Below are 17,558 nucleotides of genomic sequence, written 5' to 3'. Positions count from 1 at the left end.
CTAAGGCTGCAAAAACCCACTCAATTCTATCAAATGCCTTTTTGGCGTCAAGACTTAGAATGACTTCAGGTTGTACTGTTGAATGGGGGGAAAATAACACATTAAATAACCTTCTCACATTAAAAAATGATTGCCGTCCGGGAATAAAGCCTGTACGTATAAAGCCTCCTCATTAATAATGGTGGGAATAACAGGGTCTAATCACTGTGCAAGGTTTTTTGTTAGAATTTTATAGTCACAGCACACAAGACTTATTGGCCTGTATGAGCTACACTGTCCTTATCTTTTTTTAGTAGAAATGAAATTGTGGACTGGGTAATTTTCCATCTGCCAATGATTCATCATAAACTCATTTTAGGACAGGTGTGAGTTTTGCAAAAAAATTCCTTATAGAACTCCATGGGGAATCCGTCTGGGCCTGGCACCCTTCCTTTTCGAGACGACTTGATGGCATTTACTATTTCCTCAAGCGACAATGGCTGCTCTAGAGATGACTGAGCATCCGGAGAAAGTCTTGGGATATCTTCAGAATCGAGAAATGAGTAGATCTCTGACGAAGTAATATCTACCTCTGATTGATATAGAGTAGAATAATATTCTTTAAACTGGTCGTTAATGACTTGGGGACTGCCTGATATAGAGTCAGCACCTGTATCAATTCCTGGGATCATTTGTTCAGCTGACTCCTGTTTAAGTTGAAGTGCAAGTAGCCTCCCCGCTTTATCTCCATGCTCATAATATACCTGTCTGGATTTAAGAATATTTTTTTTAGCTTTCCATGTCATAAGTGCATTACATTCACTGCAACAGTAGTTTCTCCTTATAAAGATCTGGTGTAGGCAAAAGAGCCTAACGTCTGTTGTACTGTTCCTATCTGTGTGTAAGCTACGTGCGTGAACACAGACTCCACAGCAAGCCAAACTCGTTTTCTACGAGCCAGGAAGCGAGCGCCTTGCTCCTTTATTTTCCAGTGTAGCAGGTGAAAATCGAGTAAAACTGAAATAAACAAAATACAGACGAAACTTAGGAGCCTGACATTATCGTCTTACACAAGCAACAGTCACGTTAGCCTATTACTAATGTGACTAGCAAGTATCACTTAGCTTATTAGCAAGAAAACGAACGTTAGCAACTATGCTCATAAAGCTTAACTCCAGACAAGTACAAAATGCACATCATTACTATAACTTACAGACATTGCTGCCATGGGTGTGTGGGAGAAACAAGACTTGGGAAAGAAATATCTGGAACTCATTACAGATAGCAACTAACGTGCTGCGTGCATCTTATGTTCTGGCAAGTTCATCCTGGATCGGAGGCTCATGGGATCGCTCAGATGTAAACAGAAACTCGTGTCAAGATAAAAGCTCATCCTTTACATTACAAAATAGTCGTCTCTTTTCTTTTGCAATAAACAGAATATTATCAAAGAATCAAAGTTGTACAAAAAACAATTTACATACATATTTCCTTTTCTTTATTTTTAACCTGAGGACAGAACACTCCCCGTCTGGCATAACTAATGCCACTACTCAACTCAACTTTTCTTTATTCAACGCACATTTACTTTAAACCCTTTTTTTTCAGTTTGTGCCTTTTTAGTCTCTTTCAAGAAGAAGGATGACGTCCGAGATGGGCCGCAGGTAAGTCTTTGAAGTGCCCTGAGATGCCGTCTGCACCTCAACTTTGCGGACTCGTCCATCGCTGCTCGGAGAGGCCGATGTGACCAAAGCCATTGGCCACTCGTTCCTTGGTGCTTGAGTCTGTTTCAGCAGCACAATGTCTCCAGGTTGTAGGTTGCGCTGAGCTCTGTGCCACTTGCGTCTTGAGTGGAGAGTGCTCAAGTACTCAGTTCTCCAACGGCCCCAAAACTCGTTCGCCAGCGCTTGCACTTGTTTCCACTGACCTTTCAGAAGATCTTTGCTGGTGAAGTCTCCAGGTGGAGTGTGTAGGCCTGGCTTTTGGGTCAGGAGCATAGCAGGGGACAGCAAAATGGGAGAGGAAGGGTCTGATGAAATGGGAATCAGCGGCCGTGCGTTGATGATTGCTGATATCTCCGCCATCAAAGTACACAGTACCTCGTGCGTCAGGTGAGTATGCTTGTTTTGCAAAAGCATAGAGTCTAGTATTCTGCGTGTGACCCCAATCATACGTTCCCACACTCCCCCCATGTGGGAGGCATGTGGTGGATTGAACTCCCATGTGCAGTCTTTACTATGGAGATAACTCAGAATTTCAGTCTGCTTTTCCTCAGGACGGTCCATGCCCAGCTCTGCACTGGCGGCTATGAAGTTCGTCCCCCTGTCTGATCTGAGCTGCTTTGCTGGGCCTCTGATGGCAAAGAATCTTCGCAATGCATTAATACAGCTTGTGGCATCCATTGATTCTATAACTTCAATGTGTACCCCCCTGGTGTTCATGCACGTGAACAGAATGGCCCATCTTTTACTTTGCGCTGCACCTCCTCGAGTGCGTCGGGTCATCACTGTCCACGGTCCAAATACGTCCAGCCCTACGTATGTGAAGGGTGGGGAGGTGTCGAGCCGCTCTGGAGGGAGGTCAGCCATTTTCTGTACTTCCAGCTTCCCTCTTAGCTTACGGCATGTCACACAATGATGAAGTGTAGAACTTACCAGTCTCTTGCCACCGACAATCCACAGTCCAGCTGCTCTGATAGCCCCTTCTGTGAACTGTCGCCCCTGGTGTTTCACTTCAGCATGATAGTGTTCTACAAGCAGCTTGGTTACATGGTTATGCTTAGGGAGGATGATTGGGTGTTTTACCTCAGTGTCAAGAGAAGCATGTCTGAGACGGCCTCCGACCCGCAGCAGACCATCACTCATGTAGGGGTCAAGGGTCAAGAGCTGACTCGAGCTAGAGACTTCTCTGTTTGCCTGAAGAGCAGCGTATTCATCTGGATATGCATCTCTCTGAACAGTCTCTAGTATGAGCCTCTTGGCCGCCGCGCGCTCCTCAGGAGTGCGAGGCCCACTGCACTGATGCCAGCCTTTGCATGTGTGCTGTGGTGTGTCTGTTGTGTCTGGCTTGTGCGAACGCACCTGATGTTTCAAGTAGGAAACGGCTCTCAGCAGGGACTTCCATGTGGAAAAGCGCTGGAATCTCTCAGAGGTAAGTCTCTTAGTTTCGAGGTGGGTAGCTAGAGCAGTCACTTGTGGTCTAACTTCCACATCTGTTTCAGGATCTATCAGCTCGAAGTGCTCACGTTTCTCCTTCTCCGGAGGCTTGTAGAGGAAGTCGGGCCCTTTAAACCACATCGTGTCCATGAGCTGTGATGCTGCTACAGATCTGGTGGCCAAGTCCGCTGGGTTCTGTTCCGAAGGGACGTAATGCCACTGATCTGGGGACGTTGCCTGGCGTATACGATGCACACGATTGTGCACGTACACATAGAAGCGCTTTGAGTCATTACAGATGTATCCGAGGACCACCTTGCTGTCGCAGTAGAATTTAACAGCGTCTGGCTTGAAGTCCAGTTCGTCTAAAATCAGCTCTGCCATCTCAGTCGCCAGAACAGCTCCACAGAGCTCGAGGCGTGGAATTGTGGGTTCAGGCTGTGGTGACAGCTAAGCCTTTCCCAGCACAAATCCGACCTCACAATGGCCCTCTTCAGTGACAGCCCTCAAGTAGGCTACCGCCCCTATAGCCCAGTTCGAGGCATCAGAAAAAAGGCACAGTTCTGTGTATTTGGCTTTCGAGAGTGACATCTTTACATAACAGCGAGGGACATGGAGGTTACTCAGCTTCTCAAGTGAGGCTTTCCACTCTTCCCATCTGTTCACCTTGTCATCAGGCAGAGGAGTGTCCCAGTCCTGAACTCCGCTGGACAGCTCTCGTAGCAACAGTCTGCCTCTGATGGTCACTGACGCTGCCAGACCCAGGGGATCAAAGATGCTGTTAATAACTGACAGCACCCCACGCCGGGTGTAAGGCTTGTCGGCGACGGCGACCTTGAAGGTGAACATGTCTGTGCTGATGTCCCAGCATAGGCCTAAGCTCCTCTGCGCAGGCAGGGTCTCGTCGTCCAGGCCTAAGTCTTTGATGCCTGTGGCCAGTTCTTCAGGCTCGAAGGCTTTCATAACAGCGACACTGTTTGAGGCGATTTTGTGCAGTTTCAAGTTGGACTCTGCGAGTGATGCACATATTCGCTTCATTAGGTCAATGGCTGCTGACTCTGTGGGCAGGGAGACTAGCCCGTCGTCCACGTAAAAGTGCCTTTCAACAAACTGCTTAGTGTCTGCGCCATACTTCGGCTCACCTCTCTGAGCAGCTTGTCGCAGGCCGTAGATGGCAACCGCCGGGGACGGGCTATTGCCAAAGACATGCACGCGCATGCGATATTCTTGAATTCCCTTTGATAAGTCATTGTCTTCGTGCCACAGGAATCTCAGATAGTCTCTGTGGTCGTGCCGCACCAGGAATCCATAAAACATCTGTTGGATATCAGCAGTGACTGCTATGAGGTCCTTCCTAAACCGTATCAGCACGCCCAGGAGAGAATTGTTTAGGTCGGGGCCTGTGAGCAGCACGGAGTTGAGGGAGACACCATGCTGTTGGGCGCTTGAGTCAAACACGACTCGTATCTGCCCTGGCTTTTGAGGATGGTACACCCCGAATATGGGCAGGTACCAGCATTCCTGTTTCTCTTGGATGGGCGGTGCCCTCTCTGCATGCTTGTTCTCGAACAGCTTTTCCATGAAGGAGGAGAACTGCTGCTTCATCTCAGCATTCTTGTTCAGCGTGCGTCTCAAAGAACTAAGGCGGGACAGAGCTTGCTCTCTGTTGTTGGGGAGCGGCGGACGAGGAGACTTGAATGGCAACGGAGCTACCCAGTTATTCTCTTTATCCTGATAGACTTCCTTTTCCATAATGTTCAGAAACAGTTCATCCTCAAAGGACATGGCACTCTTATTGTCGTTGTCTGTTCTCTGGAAGACTGTGAGCCCGAGCTGTTCTTCGGCTGGCTTAGGCTTTGTCATGTGTGCAGAGTGGCCATACCTGTGCTCCCCGCCGTAGCTCAATCTCTCTTTCACGCAGATGCTATTGTGGCAAGGAGTGAGGAGTGACGGACGTCCATTCTGGAGAATGTGGGTTCTGAAGGTGTTCACGGTTGGCTTGTGAGCGTTGTCAAGACACACTTCGCCTATTATCACCCAGCCTAAATCTAGACGCTGGGCAAAGGGTGCGTCGTGGGGCCCGTTGACTTGCTGTCTCACCTTGTGCACACGTATCATGTCTCTCCCTAGCAGGATCATCATCTGGGCATCAGGATCCAGCTTGGGAATGTGTGGAGCGATGTGTCTGAGGTGAGGGTGTGCGAAGGCGACCTCTGGTGTCGGGATTTCAGACTTGTTGGTCAATATCTCGTTGCACTCAATGAGTGGCGGGAGATCAAGGCACACACCTCCATTCACTGCTTCGATTTGAAAGCCATCTGCTTTTCTTCTGGTCATCTCAGTCGTGCCGGCGCATGTTCTCATCAGATACGGTGACAGGCTGCTGTTGATCCCAAACAGCTGGAAAAATTCAGAGCGTGCCAAGGAGCGGTTACTTTGATCGTCGAGTATGACATATATCTTGATGGCGAGCTCTGGTTGCCCTTGAGGGAAGATGCGTGTCAGGCATACCTTTGAGCAGGAGCGCGGGAGACTGCTTAGGCCGCAGACCTTGGTGCACTGCGATCTCACTTCCAGGGCAGAACTGGCTGGCTGTGCTTCTGCACCTGGCTGGACAGACGACGGAGGCGGTGGCTGAGAGGTGTCGGGATGCATTGCGGAGCAGTGTCTTTCGCTCTCACACTCACCGCATTTCAGTGTCGTCTGGCAGACCCTGGCGAGGTGGTTTGGGGCACAGCATTTATAACAGCGTTTATGTTCCTTAAGAATGTCTTTGCGTTCTTGCAATGTTTTCATTCTGAATGACCTACATTTTTCTAATGGATGCGTTTTCTTGTGCACCGGGCAATATCGAGCTGGATCAATGTCTTTCTTTTCAGTGTCTGTGGCGCTTGTGGTGTCTGCGTCAACGGTGGCAGACACGTCTGTCTTGTGTACAGATACAGCAGTCTTGAAACCACTTTGCTTTAATGGAGTTTTCTCACCTTTGCTGTATGACTGGCTGTTGCTTGACAGGGCGAAACTTGGATCATTGCGGGCTTTAGCCTGGATGTTGATGAAGTCCACGAAGAACGAAGAGGGAGGAAAGGTTACTCTGTGCTGCTCTTTAAAGCGGGAGCCCGTGGTGAGCCATTTTTCCTGCAGGCCAGGGGGCAACTTCTCGACTATGGGCTTTATCCCACGAGGAGTATCGAGGTAGGCCAGCCCGGGGAGGTAACCGTCGTCCTTTGCTGCCAGCAGCTCCATAAGGAGATCACTGAGCTCTCTCAGTTTCACATTGTCTTTGGCAGACAGACGGGGAAAGCTATCTAGTCTCTTGAACAGGGCGTTCTCTACCATCTCTGGCGTGCCGTAGCATTCCTGCAGTCTCTGCCAGGACAGATGGAGGGCAGCCCTGGGGTTAGTGACATGAACAGCGCGAATCCTTTTCACATGCTCTGATGACTCTTTACCCAGCCACTTCACGAGTAGGTCTAACTCTTCACTGTAGGTGAGCCCTAAGCCCTGTGTTGCATTGAAGAATGACGACTGCCATGCTCTGAAGTTCTCTGGTGAGTCGTCGAACTTGGTAAGGCCAGTGGTCACTAATTCTCTGCGTGCTAGGAACTTGGCGAAGTCTATCATGAGTGGAGAGTCGGGGCGAAGAGGAGGAGGCTGATCATGTTGTCTGTGCGGACTGTGTGACGGTTTTGGTGTGGGGGATTGTTCAGCTGCATGTACGGGCTCATGTGCTGAGGGTCTGAAGTCTGTGAGTGGGGGCTTTACCTCTACAGTTCCAGGTGCTGACTGACATGGAGGACTGTTCACTGTGAGCTGCATTTCATGGTGATGCGGTAAGGCAGAAGACTGTACGCTAACCTGTGACTGGCATTGCAGATACTCTTCAGTGCGCTGTCGAATCACTTGTGGCGAAACCACACTTCTTAGGCTTTGTACATCATCATTCCCCATAGCTACAGCTGCTTCTAAGACTTCAGCTTCGACCCGCGCGGCCTCTGCTTCCCTTTCATATGCCAACGCCTCCAAATCTGCTTCTAATGCAGCCTTTTGTAGATCCAGCTTAGCTCTCTCCTTTTTCATTTCTAACTGTCGCTTAGCATAAGATGCCTTGGTGAACGCTGCTTCAGCTGTGGCCCTTGCTTTGGCGGCAGCCTCCATGACAGAAGATCTTGAAGAGGACGAGCGCTTTGAGCTGGCTCTTGAGTGAACCGAAGGCTTTGGAGACGATGAACGTGGTGGCGGGCTTGCTTCATGCTTCATTTCATCTGTGGTTTTGGATTCTGACGCCATGCTGGAGTTCTTGTGCTATCCGTTGCACCCACGCTGGTTGTCTTTTTACTGTACTGTTCCTATCTGTGTGTAAGCTACATGCGTGAACACAGACTCCACAGCAAGCCAAACTCGTTTTCTACGAGCCAGGAAGCGAGCGCCTTGCTCCTTTATTTTCCAGTGTAGCAGGTGAAAATCGAGTAAAACTGAAATAAACAAAATACAGACGAAACTTAGGAGCCTGACATTATCGTCTTACACAAGCAACAGTCACGTTAGCCTATTACTAATGTGACTAGCAAGTATCACTTAGCTTATTAGCAAGAAAACAAACGTTAGCAACTATGCTCATAAATCTTAACTCCAGACAAGTACAAAATGCACATCATTACTATAACTTGCAGACATTGCTGCCATGGGTGTGTGGGAGAAACAAGACTTGGGAAAGAAATATCTGGAACTCATTACAGATAGCAACTAACGTGCTGCGTGCATCTTACGTTCTGGCAAGTTCATCCTGGATCGGAGGCTCATGGGATCGCTCAGATGTCAACAGAAACTCGTGTCAAAATAAAAGCTCATCCTTTACATTACAAAATAGTCGTCTCTTTTCTTTTGCAATAAACAGAATATTATCAAAGAATCAAAGTTGTACAAAAAACAATTTACATACATATTTCCTTTTCTTTATTTTTAACCTGAGGACAGAACATCTGTTAATATCTGCAATTTTACCAGCCAGCTCTTTAAGTTGTTTGTAACGCTCCTTGTCCCTATGTGCAACATAGGCGATAACCTGTCCCCTAATGTAGGCTTTCATAGACTCCCACAAGACTCCCCTTGACACATCCTGACTGTCATTAATTTCTAAAAAGAAGTCAAACTAATTATTGAGAAATGTTCTGAAATGTTCACATAAAAGTAATTGGGGATCTAGACGCCAAGTTCGTTGGGGCGCTTCATTGGCTGGAAAAAAAAGATCCATTTGCACTGGACTGTGATCTGATAGCACTATACTGCGCCAGGGATCTGACAGGCCATAAAGGCAGGAACACACCAGCCCAACCGTTGGACGTCTGAAGCGTTTGGAGAGACTCGGACGAGGTCGGGAACAAATATGTTTGGTGTGTTCGGCTCTGTCGGAAGCTTTCGGAGCCGCGCGGACGTTGTCGGAACCGACTGAGCATGCGAAGTCTGAGGAGGAGGGCCGTCGGACGTCTGAGCCATTGGATTCTCTGATTGGTTGTGTGCCAGCTGAATGGCCGTTCTGATTGGCGGTGTGCTGGCGAATCAGCGCGGTGTGTGGGAGGGACGGAATACTGTGTGCGCATTGTTTTTCTATGCACTCCGTTCCGTCATTCCCCGTTTTCATGTTTTGCAGTAGTGGCACCAGACTAGTTGTTATGTCCGTTCAGGACGAATTAATTTGTGTAAGTTTGGTAATGCCTTGCTGCATGTTTAGTATGCAGCTGTTTTTTATCGGAAATAGTTAAGTTTCGTTTTGATCGAAAGTAAAGAGAGTTGCGTGCATAAGGTTCTCGTTTACAACTCACAACACAAGCGCCACCCGCTTATTGCATCTCGCGCAAGCGCAGAACGTACACGCTACTGTGGCGTAGGCAGCACGTCGAAGCGGTGTGTTCAATGCACCTTTTCTGCCGAACGGGTCAGACAAGAGGCAACGGAGTGGTCGGAGAGTGGTCGGATAAGGCAGTTGGACGTCTGGGCGGTGTGTGGGGGCCTTAAGAGTGAAGGAGGGAGTTAATAGCTACTGCAGCTGACGAGAGTGTGTTGTTTGACCTTAGCCTCGACCTGTCTAGCTGGGCATGAGGGACACAGTTAAAATCCCCACCTAATATCAGTTTGTAGGAATTAAGGTCCTGGAGAGTTGAAAAAAAAATTAAGAAAGAATTGTGCATCATCCCAATTTGGTCTGTCAATGTTAGCCAATATTAATGGTGTATTAAATAGCGTGCCCAATACTACAATATATCTGCCGTTAGTATCTGCTATTACTTCAGAGTGTTCAAATGGGATCCCCCTCCTCATTAGAATTGCTGTTCCCTTGGCTTTATGGTTAAAACGTGAATGATATATTTGTCCAATCCACTTACAACTTAGTCTTTTTTGGGAATTCATATTTAAATGTGTCTCCTGTGGCAATATTACATCAGGTTTTAATGATTTCAGTTGACTAAATATTTTGCTCCATTTAACCAAATTATTCAACCCTTTGACGTTCCAGCTAATGAACGAAATTGCTCCTTGATTTTTTACATTACCCGAAATCATAATCTAACAACTTGTAATAAACTGGTCCTGCATGCTGGCTATATCCGAGAACTTCTGTGCATGTTTGAGTCAAACCATAAACTACAAATAAACCCAAAAGAGAACTAACAAAAACAATCAGACAGACATAAATAAACACCTTACCATCCTGGACTCCTTGGCTGGTCTTCCTGAAACCTGAGACTGCCCTGAAAACTCTTCTCTCTCTCCTAGGCATATAACACGTCTACACTAACTTGAACTCTTACGTGAACTCTGCAAAGGCAAAACAAAATGTAATAGGGCTTTCCTCTCCATACTATCGTTGCTGCATGTGTGCTGTCACTTACTTGGTCACAGGCTGATACATATCTTAACACTTACAGTTGGAAGATATCACCACAAGAAGAGAGTACAATCAAATGAAATTAGTTGTAATAATGATAATCAGGAGCCTGATTGAACAAAAAACTTTAGCCTAAATAATGATAAAAATGTACTATCAGGGTTATCATACCACATTGAGACTTAACTAAAACACTTATACTAACATGGCAGAGAAAAAGGAAAACAAAGAAAAGTATTAACCGTTTTATTAAAGATATTCTCCAGGCCACGCTAAAGTGTCTATATAAACCCTTAACATCTGGATCTTGTGATGATTTGTACCCCGCAATCAGTCACGTTAAATTGCAAACTGTTCATAACTGTCCACCATGGATCCTCAGTCCCATCTTTTTTCTCTCTTTTTTTTCCACATTTATATTCCTTAGATGGCTGAAGAACGTCACCCAGCCTTGTCCATAGTCCAAACATAAAGTGCATCCAACTGCCATGCAGTAACGTTTACCAGTTAAAGTAAAAGTCAGCACAAGCCACTGTAAAATTAACACTCAGCACGTATGGTACCTGTTATGGCCCCGTGTACTCTCTCTCTCTCCCTCCGTCTCCCGTGGGCACATATTGGTCTCGATGTAGTGCTTCGCCTTGCTCGGGTCTTCGAAAGATACCTACTCGCTAGTTGAGGCCGTGATCTTCAGTGTGGCTGGATATAGCAGGCCGTGTTTCACGCCCGTGCACTGGCGAAGTAATCCTCTCACCTTGGCGAAGGCTGCTCTCTTTTTTCTGACGGCGGCCGAGTAATCTGGGTAGATGGAGAAACGCTTGCCGTTGTGGGTGATGGGACCTGCACCCATGGCCTTTCGGAGAACATCCACTTTCTCTTGAAAGTAGTGGAACTTGACGATTATTGGCCTTGGAGCGTCCCTATCCTTTGGCCTCGGCTGCCGGCTCCTGTGCGCCCGATCTAGCATTGGGGTATAGTCGAGGGCTAGCGCTTCCTTCAACAATTCAGCTACGGCTCTCTCCGGTGGTATATTCCCGAATCCCTCTTCCACTCCAATCAGTCGGGAATCCAAATCTTCGGTCTTATCTGCCAACCGGGTTACTTGAGTAGACAGCGTACCAACTTCAGCTTCAAGTACCATAACCCAGTTAGTGTGGGCATTAGCTTCCTCCTCGAGATCATCAATGCAGGTTGCTAATGTGGCGCTTTCTTTGTGCAAGATGCACAATTTTTAAAAAGCTGTTTTATTTGTTTTCACTATTTCATTTTGAAATGCAAAATGCAGCCCCTTTATTTGATTTGACAGGCAGTTCTTGATTACATGCATACGGTGGTGGCTACTAGGCTACTTCAATATATATCACACTGATTCAAATGTGGATACTGTGCAATAGTTTAATTGAGATATTAAGTTGACTGTAACTGTGTAATAAGTGTCATTGTTTTATTTGTCAAGTTTCATTTTGTTAAAAGGGGAGGCAGCAGGCCCAGTTCTAGACTGCCTTGATTGTGGGGGCAGTAAGAAATGTTGATGGGTCACTACTGTTTTGAGTGCCATAGGGATGATTTTTTGTATGCCTACCAGTCTATGGTGCCAACCCAGACGTAAGCATCGCCAATTCGCTGTGGTTCCATGGGCGAAGCTCTAACAGGAATTCTTTTTCTGGATTGACGGAGAAAACAAATTCCATGGCCAACAAATTATTGATGTCAGTCTACTAACATATTTTCTATTTAAATGTGAAACTACAATGTAATTGGCATTTTGAATTTTAAATCCACCTCCACCCCCCCGTTGTAGGAGGACAACTTTATCAATACCCAAATATAGTTAGTTATCTAATATAAATGGAATCTAACTCTAAATATTGCGCAGATAAAACTTTTCACGCACACAAAGAACACACACTTTTGATAGCCCCAGTGATGCTATAAACAACTGCACCAAAACATGGACATATCAATGCACAAACCCCAATGCATAAAAAAAAAAGAATCATCAGAGCCAGCCATTCCATAATAAAAACATCTTGCCATCATTCGTTATCCATGTTTACCTCTTCTAGCTGAAGCTGAACTTTATTTTAAAAACAAATCAGGCGGTTTGCAGCATTTTTCACCATCAGCCAACAGTGCTCTTAGATTTCTCTCTTTGTCTCCGCTCCCCCCGTCGCTTGATGCCCGATTCATTTTTTTTGCTAGCCTAATAGTCAGCTACCAATTTCCAATCTCCAACTTCCAACAACCACACAGACTCTCTCCATTCAGGCTTGAAATTCCCAGAAGGCATTGCTTCATTTTTAACTTTTGCAAACAAATAATCAAATAAAAAAATGCAGGTAGATTTGTATTATTTCAAACCATGCACGTTTTTGAACATTTGAATTAGAAATTGCGCTACAAAACTATGCAGACTGATGTAAAAGTTCTTGACTGTAGACTGTATGTAGAGGGTAACCATGACTGTGACCCAGCAAACATTTTCTCGACCTGCGTCTAGATGAAGACGTCCAATCGACGTCACGTCACGTCGTGACTTTAATTTGACTGTTTTTCAACATGATAAAATAATATCAGTGCAAATATGACCTACATAAATATGCATTTTAGAGCGGTTTAACTGAATAAATACTGCCAGAAAACATTTTCTCGACCTGCGTCTAGATGAAGACGTCCAATCGACATCGCGTCACGTTGTGACTTTAATTCAACTGTTTTTCGACATGACAACATTAGGGGGAATACGATCTCAAAGAACACATATTTAACTGAAAAAACACTGTCAAGAATTATTTCCTCTACCTACTGCTGTGTCGAGATGAAGATATCCAGTCATGTCGGGACGTTTATTTCACGTCTGATTAACATTGGGCAGGCAGGTTGGTTTGACGTCTATCTGAGGGGATGAAATGACCAAGATCATTTCCACAGCTCTTAGACGGCATCAATTATTTTGTTTCAACGTTTAGACGACATATCAACGCACACGAATGTTAAAGACTATTTGAAATGATGGAAATATGTTTCTGAATTAAAGAAAACAATGTAGTATCATGTATTGGCAATGTGGGCTGAAATGTTTGTGATTCTAGCATCCATCTAGGAACTATTTTTCCTTGCGTAGTTAGCGCACCTAGTGGTTTCCGATGCATGCACAAGAAGTAGGGGTGGGTGATACTGCAAATTTTGGTATCGATCCGATACCAAGTAATTACAGTGCCAGTATTGCCGATTCCGATACCAAATCTGATGAGGTAGGCTATATATCTAAATATAAGCATATATTTTTGAGTTCCAGTAAAACAATTAAGATTTATTTCAACTGTCTGAATATATGATAATAGTTTAAGCACTCTGCTAATATTACATCATTGACTACCAAGTTACACTAACAACATTGATTAATGCTGGAAATAACTTTCACTTCTAGAAATTGCTACCGGGATATTGTTGAGGTTTTTGTTGAAAGGCCTCTGACAGTGACGTCTGTCTCTGTGCCAGGGATCTGGTTCGGGTTTGGGGAGCTCCCTCCTACTCCTCCCTCCGTTTGCTTTGCAGCTCAGCATTAACTTTTGGGTGTGCTGCTTTTAAATGCGTATACAAGATAGTGGTGTTGCCACATAAACGTATTGCTTTCCTGCATACATCACAGGTAGCATTTTATCTGTCTGAAACTGTGAAATAACTCCAAACAGCACTCCTCTTCCTCTCCGCCATCATTTAGGGTCGCCATTCCATCTCTACTCTGGCAGGCAGCGCAGGAGAGGAGGGGAAGGAGAGGGGAGGGGCACAGTGAACCCGAGTGAACGGAGTGAGAGAGGTGGAGAGGAGCACTGCATATAAGAGAGATGCTGCGCTCACACAAACTCTGTGAAGAAAAACAAGTGATTTGCTGAACTTATAGAAGAGAATCTACAACAAAAATATCTATCTCATCACGCTAGTATCGATCTGATACAAATACTCACCTTGGTATCGATACTATCAATATTTGGATCGATCTGCCCACCCCTAGCGTCTCTCCCTGCCCTACCATGGTTACAGGAACGCCCTGAAACTTTATAATGATGTTCAATAGTTTTTGGTTAGTTTGACTGTACAAAATCATGAATGTAGCCTGATTGTAGCACAATGCTGAAATCTTTTATTATAACATATAGAACAAATGTAAAGCCTCAGACATTCTTTGATTATTAACAGTATGTTAGTGATGACAGAAAGGTGATAACTCACCATCAGACTGACAAGGCTGCAAAAGTTGCTGTTTGTATGATGTATTTTTCTGTTAAACGATAAGAGGCTCACTTTAACAATATTATTAATAATAATAATAATATTAATTAATGATAATTCAGTGTCCAAAATAACATTTTTTTCTTACTGGCCCGCTTGGCCAGTAGATTCGAGTTTTACTGGCCCCATGTGTAATTTTAGTGGCCCAGCCACGAATAAATGAAAATAAGTATTTTTTTGAAAGAAAAAAGACTTGTTTATTTATTGAAATTGTTCCCATTTTTAATTGTTTAGAGAGTCTGTCCCTGCAAAATCAGTATTATCTGGCAATGATGGCAAAAAGTAATAAGGGTTTGCGTAATAATGTCATAACATGGTGTTTTGAACCAGCTTTAGTGTATTTTCTGGATGTCCTACAGTGTCAGTGTACATGAATGCACCGTGAGGAGCTGGAGGTGACAGCTGAATTAAATGAACTAATCAGTGTGGAGTGGCATGAAGACTGTGTGTTTCAGACTTCAGTGTGAAGACTGGCTGTGAAGAGGAGGCTGCTGTGCTGGGCTGTGTTTGGCAAAAGAGGACTCCCTACTTACCTGGACCCCCCCCCCCCCCCCCAAGAGGATCAGTGGCACCCAGAAGAAGAGGAAAGTAGAATACTTTCCCCTGTTCATCTCTCTCTGACTCTAACTCTTTCCTAGAGATCAGCAGGCTGTAGGAGACCAAGATCAATAAAGGCTGAGGCATCAGACGGTATGGGTCTGTGGAAGAGTGGGTCCCCCCTCCCCCCCTTGGAGTTCTACTAAGGCTTCCTAATTAGAAGAGTCCAGCGAGGAGTTGAGGTAACAAGACCTCTGTCAATCTATTTTGGTTTTATTAGAAAACATCTACTTGGACTTGTTTTAATTTTTGCTGTGTCTTCTTAGGAATATATTGCCCTGCTTCCCCCCCTGATTGAAGGCTGTGCTGCAATCATCTTAAACCCAGCCCACCAGAAATGCTGATTTTATTGTAAATAAATGGTGTAAATAAATACAGCTGGCGCTTGCCGAGGCGCAGTTCAACCGTCCCTCCATCTCTGTTCCAATCATCCTTCCCCAGGATTCAGGTACAGGGCATTTCTATTTTTTATCTGCATTACGCAATGTATCCCGTTCAATTTCACTAATCAATCTCCCTTCATTGCAGGTGATGCAGACGCCCAGTAATGACGGCGCGGAGCCACCCCCCCTATGGTTTCAATAAACTACTTTGGTTTCCTTTTCAACCATGTATTGTGTGGATCATTTTGCATTGAAATGAGGGTGTCAAACCTAGCAACTAAAAGTCCCAGGCAATTTGTAATTCATCTAAGCGTAGGTTCATGACGTGTGCGTAATGTGTGCCCTGACGCACGTGTTTCTCACTACTTTCAGCACAGCATGTTTTGCCGCTAATTTCCCACTTGTTACCTGGTCACCTCAGAAACGGTGGACACTATACTCTCACTTACTGTATGCAACAATACTTAACATTCCAGTGCAAGACTTTCAGGTAAAGCACCGGGACACTTCAGCAATAAATTATAGTGTGAAGGACGTTACATGTAGCCTACATCTGCTGGTTCTGTTTATTTATTTCAGCCTTCAGGCCTGACCGTTATGGTTGGTGTGGTGGTTGTGGGTTTATGGTTTAGTGATCAGTGCTTGGTGACTGGTGGTGAAGGGGTAGGGGCTGGGGTTGTTGGACCTCAGAAGAGGTTGATAAGTTCCTGTCTGGTCTGGGCACTGGCCTGATGGAGTACTGCTTGCACATCGCAGAGGGCGGGGTTCGGGGCTTCATCCTCTGAATGTTCCTCTTCGTTATCCACAGGAGGCGGCTCATCTGCGCCAATGCGCACTGCAATGTTGTGCAGCATGGCGGTGACAACAATCATGCGGCAACACTTGAGTGGTGACAAGCGCAGCCCCCCCAACGAACGATGAATGCACCTGTAGCGGGACTTCCAGATGCCAAACACCCGTTCAACCTTTGTCCTGGTGCGTGTGTGGGCCTCATTAAACCTCTCCTCCTGTGGTGTTGCTGGGTTGGTTACTGGTGTCACGAGGTAACTCCGGAGAGGGTAGCCACTGTCACCTAGGAGGATGCTCCTACCAAACTCTCCTCTGCCAGCCTTCTGCCCCACAGCTGAGTTGGCCCACCTGAAGCTGTCGTGTGTGCCTCCTGGCCACTTGGCGACGATGTCAGTGATGAGGCCATTTTGGTCCACCACCACCTGGGTGTTGATGGCCGCGTAGTGCTTTCTACCGATCCAGCACGGATCCACCAGGGAGGGATTGTGGATTGGAATGAGGATGCCATCCACCACACCGATCACCCGGGGGATCCCAGCCACTGCGTGGAACCCTTGGTGTACCTGGCGGACCTCGTCCCGTGTGGTGGGCATCTTTATGTGGGTCCGGGCATGGCGCAGGAGAATCGGTGTCACAGCTGCCACACTCTGTGACACCGATGCCTTGCTGAGGCCGGTGCCGTCCCCCCCCACCACCTCCAGGAAGCTCCCCACTGCGTAAAAACGCAGCGCAGCCAGGAGCTGCACCTCCGGGCTGAGGGCAAAATTGCAGCGGGTTGCTCTCTGGATGTGTGGAGACACCAGAGTGATCAGCCGTTGGATCTCCGCACGGGGCAGCCGGTACTTTGCCTGGACAGCCCAGTCTGACAGCACATCCAGTGGGGAGAAGTGCTGACGCACGTATGCATTTATGTAAACCATCTGGCTTCGCGCACGGCGACGCTGTTGGTTCGCAGCGAGAATGTGCTGTATTGCAGCCATGGTTTCTCACACGCGCGGACTTTAGCAACGCCTTTATATAGAGTAGCAGGTGGAGCCTCTCTGGATGAGGTTCAGCTCAATTAGTTCAATTACATCTGTTTCCTTTATCTGTGAAATCCCACAGGGTTGTTGATGTTTTTTTTATGTGTAGTACTATAAACTCATATATGCAGATGTGTGTGGAAAACTTAAACATGTAATTCAATAAAAGGTTTTTTTTTTCTTCTCTACTATTAGCCTATGTTTCTTGCGCCAGTGGTCCGCAGGATATACATTTCCCTGACGTGGCTTGATCACTGAGCATTTGGTCGCTAAGAAGGCTGTTAAGAGTGGGTCAGCTCGATCTTACATTTCCTTCTTAGTGAAAGATCTTCTTAAGCTAAGAGCGACTCTGGGAAACACATCCTTCTTTCACAGCGTTCTTAAGAGCGCTCCTAAGAAGATCTTAGCACTTAAGAGCTTCTTAACGAATCTGGGAAACGCGGCCATTGTCAAT

The 17,558-nt window shown here is 46.0% G+C and overlaps 1 protein-coding gene and 1 long non-coding RNA gene across 3 annotated transcripts in view; one reads left to right on the top strand and one right to left on the bottom strand.

Moving 5' to 3' along the window:
* The window catches only part of LOC115573543 (uncharacterized), a 40,990-nt gene extending 25,473 nt beyond the window's left edge, over window positions 1-15,517 (top strand). The window contains exons 2-4 of one of the 2 annotated variants that reach the window (XR_003982302.1): window positions 14,952-15,092; window positions 15,177-15,358; window positions 15,439-15,517. This is a non-coding gene — a long non-coding RNA (uncharacterized LOC115573543). Of the gene's footprint in view, window positions 1-14,497; window positions 15,093-15,176; window positions 15,359-15,438 lie in introns of those variants that run through there. The other variant, XR_003982301.1, reaches the window with a different exon arrangement.
* A 462-nt stretch (window positions 15,518-15,979) lies between these two features.
* Window positions 15,980-17,002, bottom strand: LOC115574544 (putative nuclease HARBI1). The gene has a single exon (XM_030406142.1). The coding sequence runs from the start codon at window positions 17,000-17,002 to the stop codon at window positions 15,980-15,982; it is 1,023 nt and encodes a 340-aa protein (XP_030262002.1).
* Window positions 17,003-17,558: the final 556 nt, after the last annotated feature.

The sequence above is a fragment of the Sparus aurata genome, chromosome 22 (genome assembly GCF_900880675.1).
Source record: "Sparus aurata chromosome 22, fSpaAur1.1, whole genome shotgun sequence".
Classification (NCBI taxonomy): Eukaryota; Metazoa; Chordata; class Actinopteri; order Spariformes; family Sparidae; genus Sparus; species Sparus aurata.
This window is presented reverse-complemented; position numbering and strand designations above follow the sequence as displayed.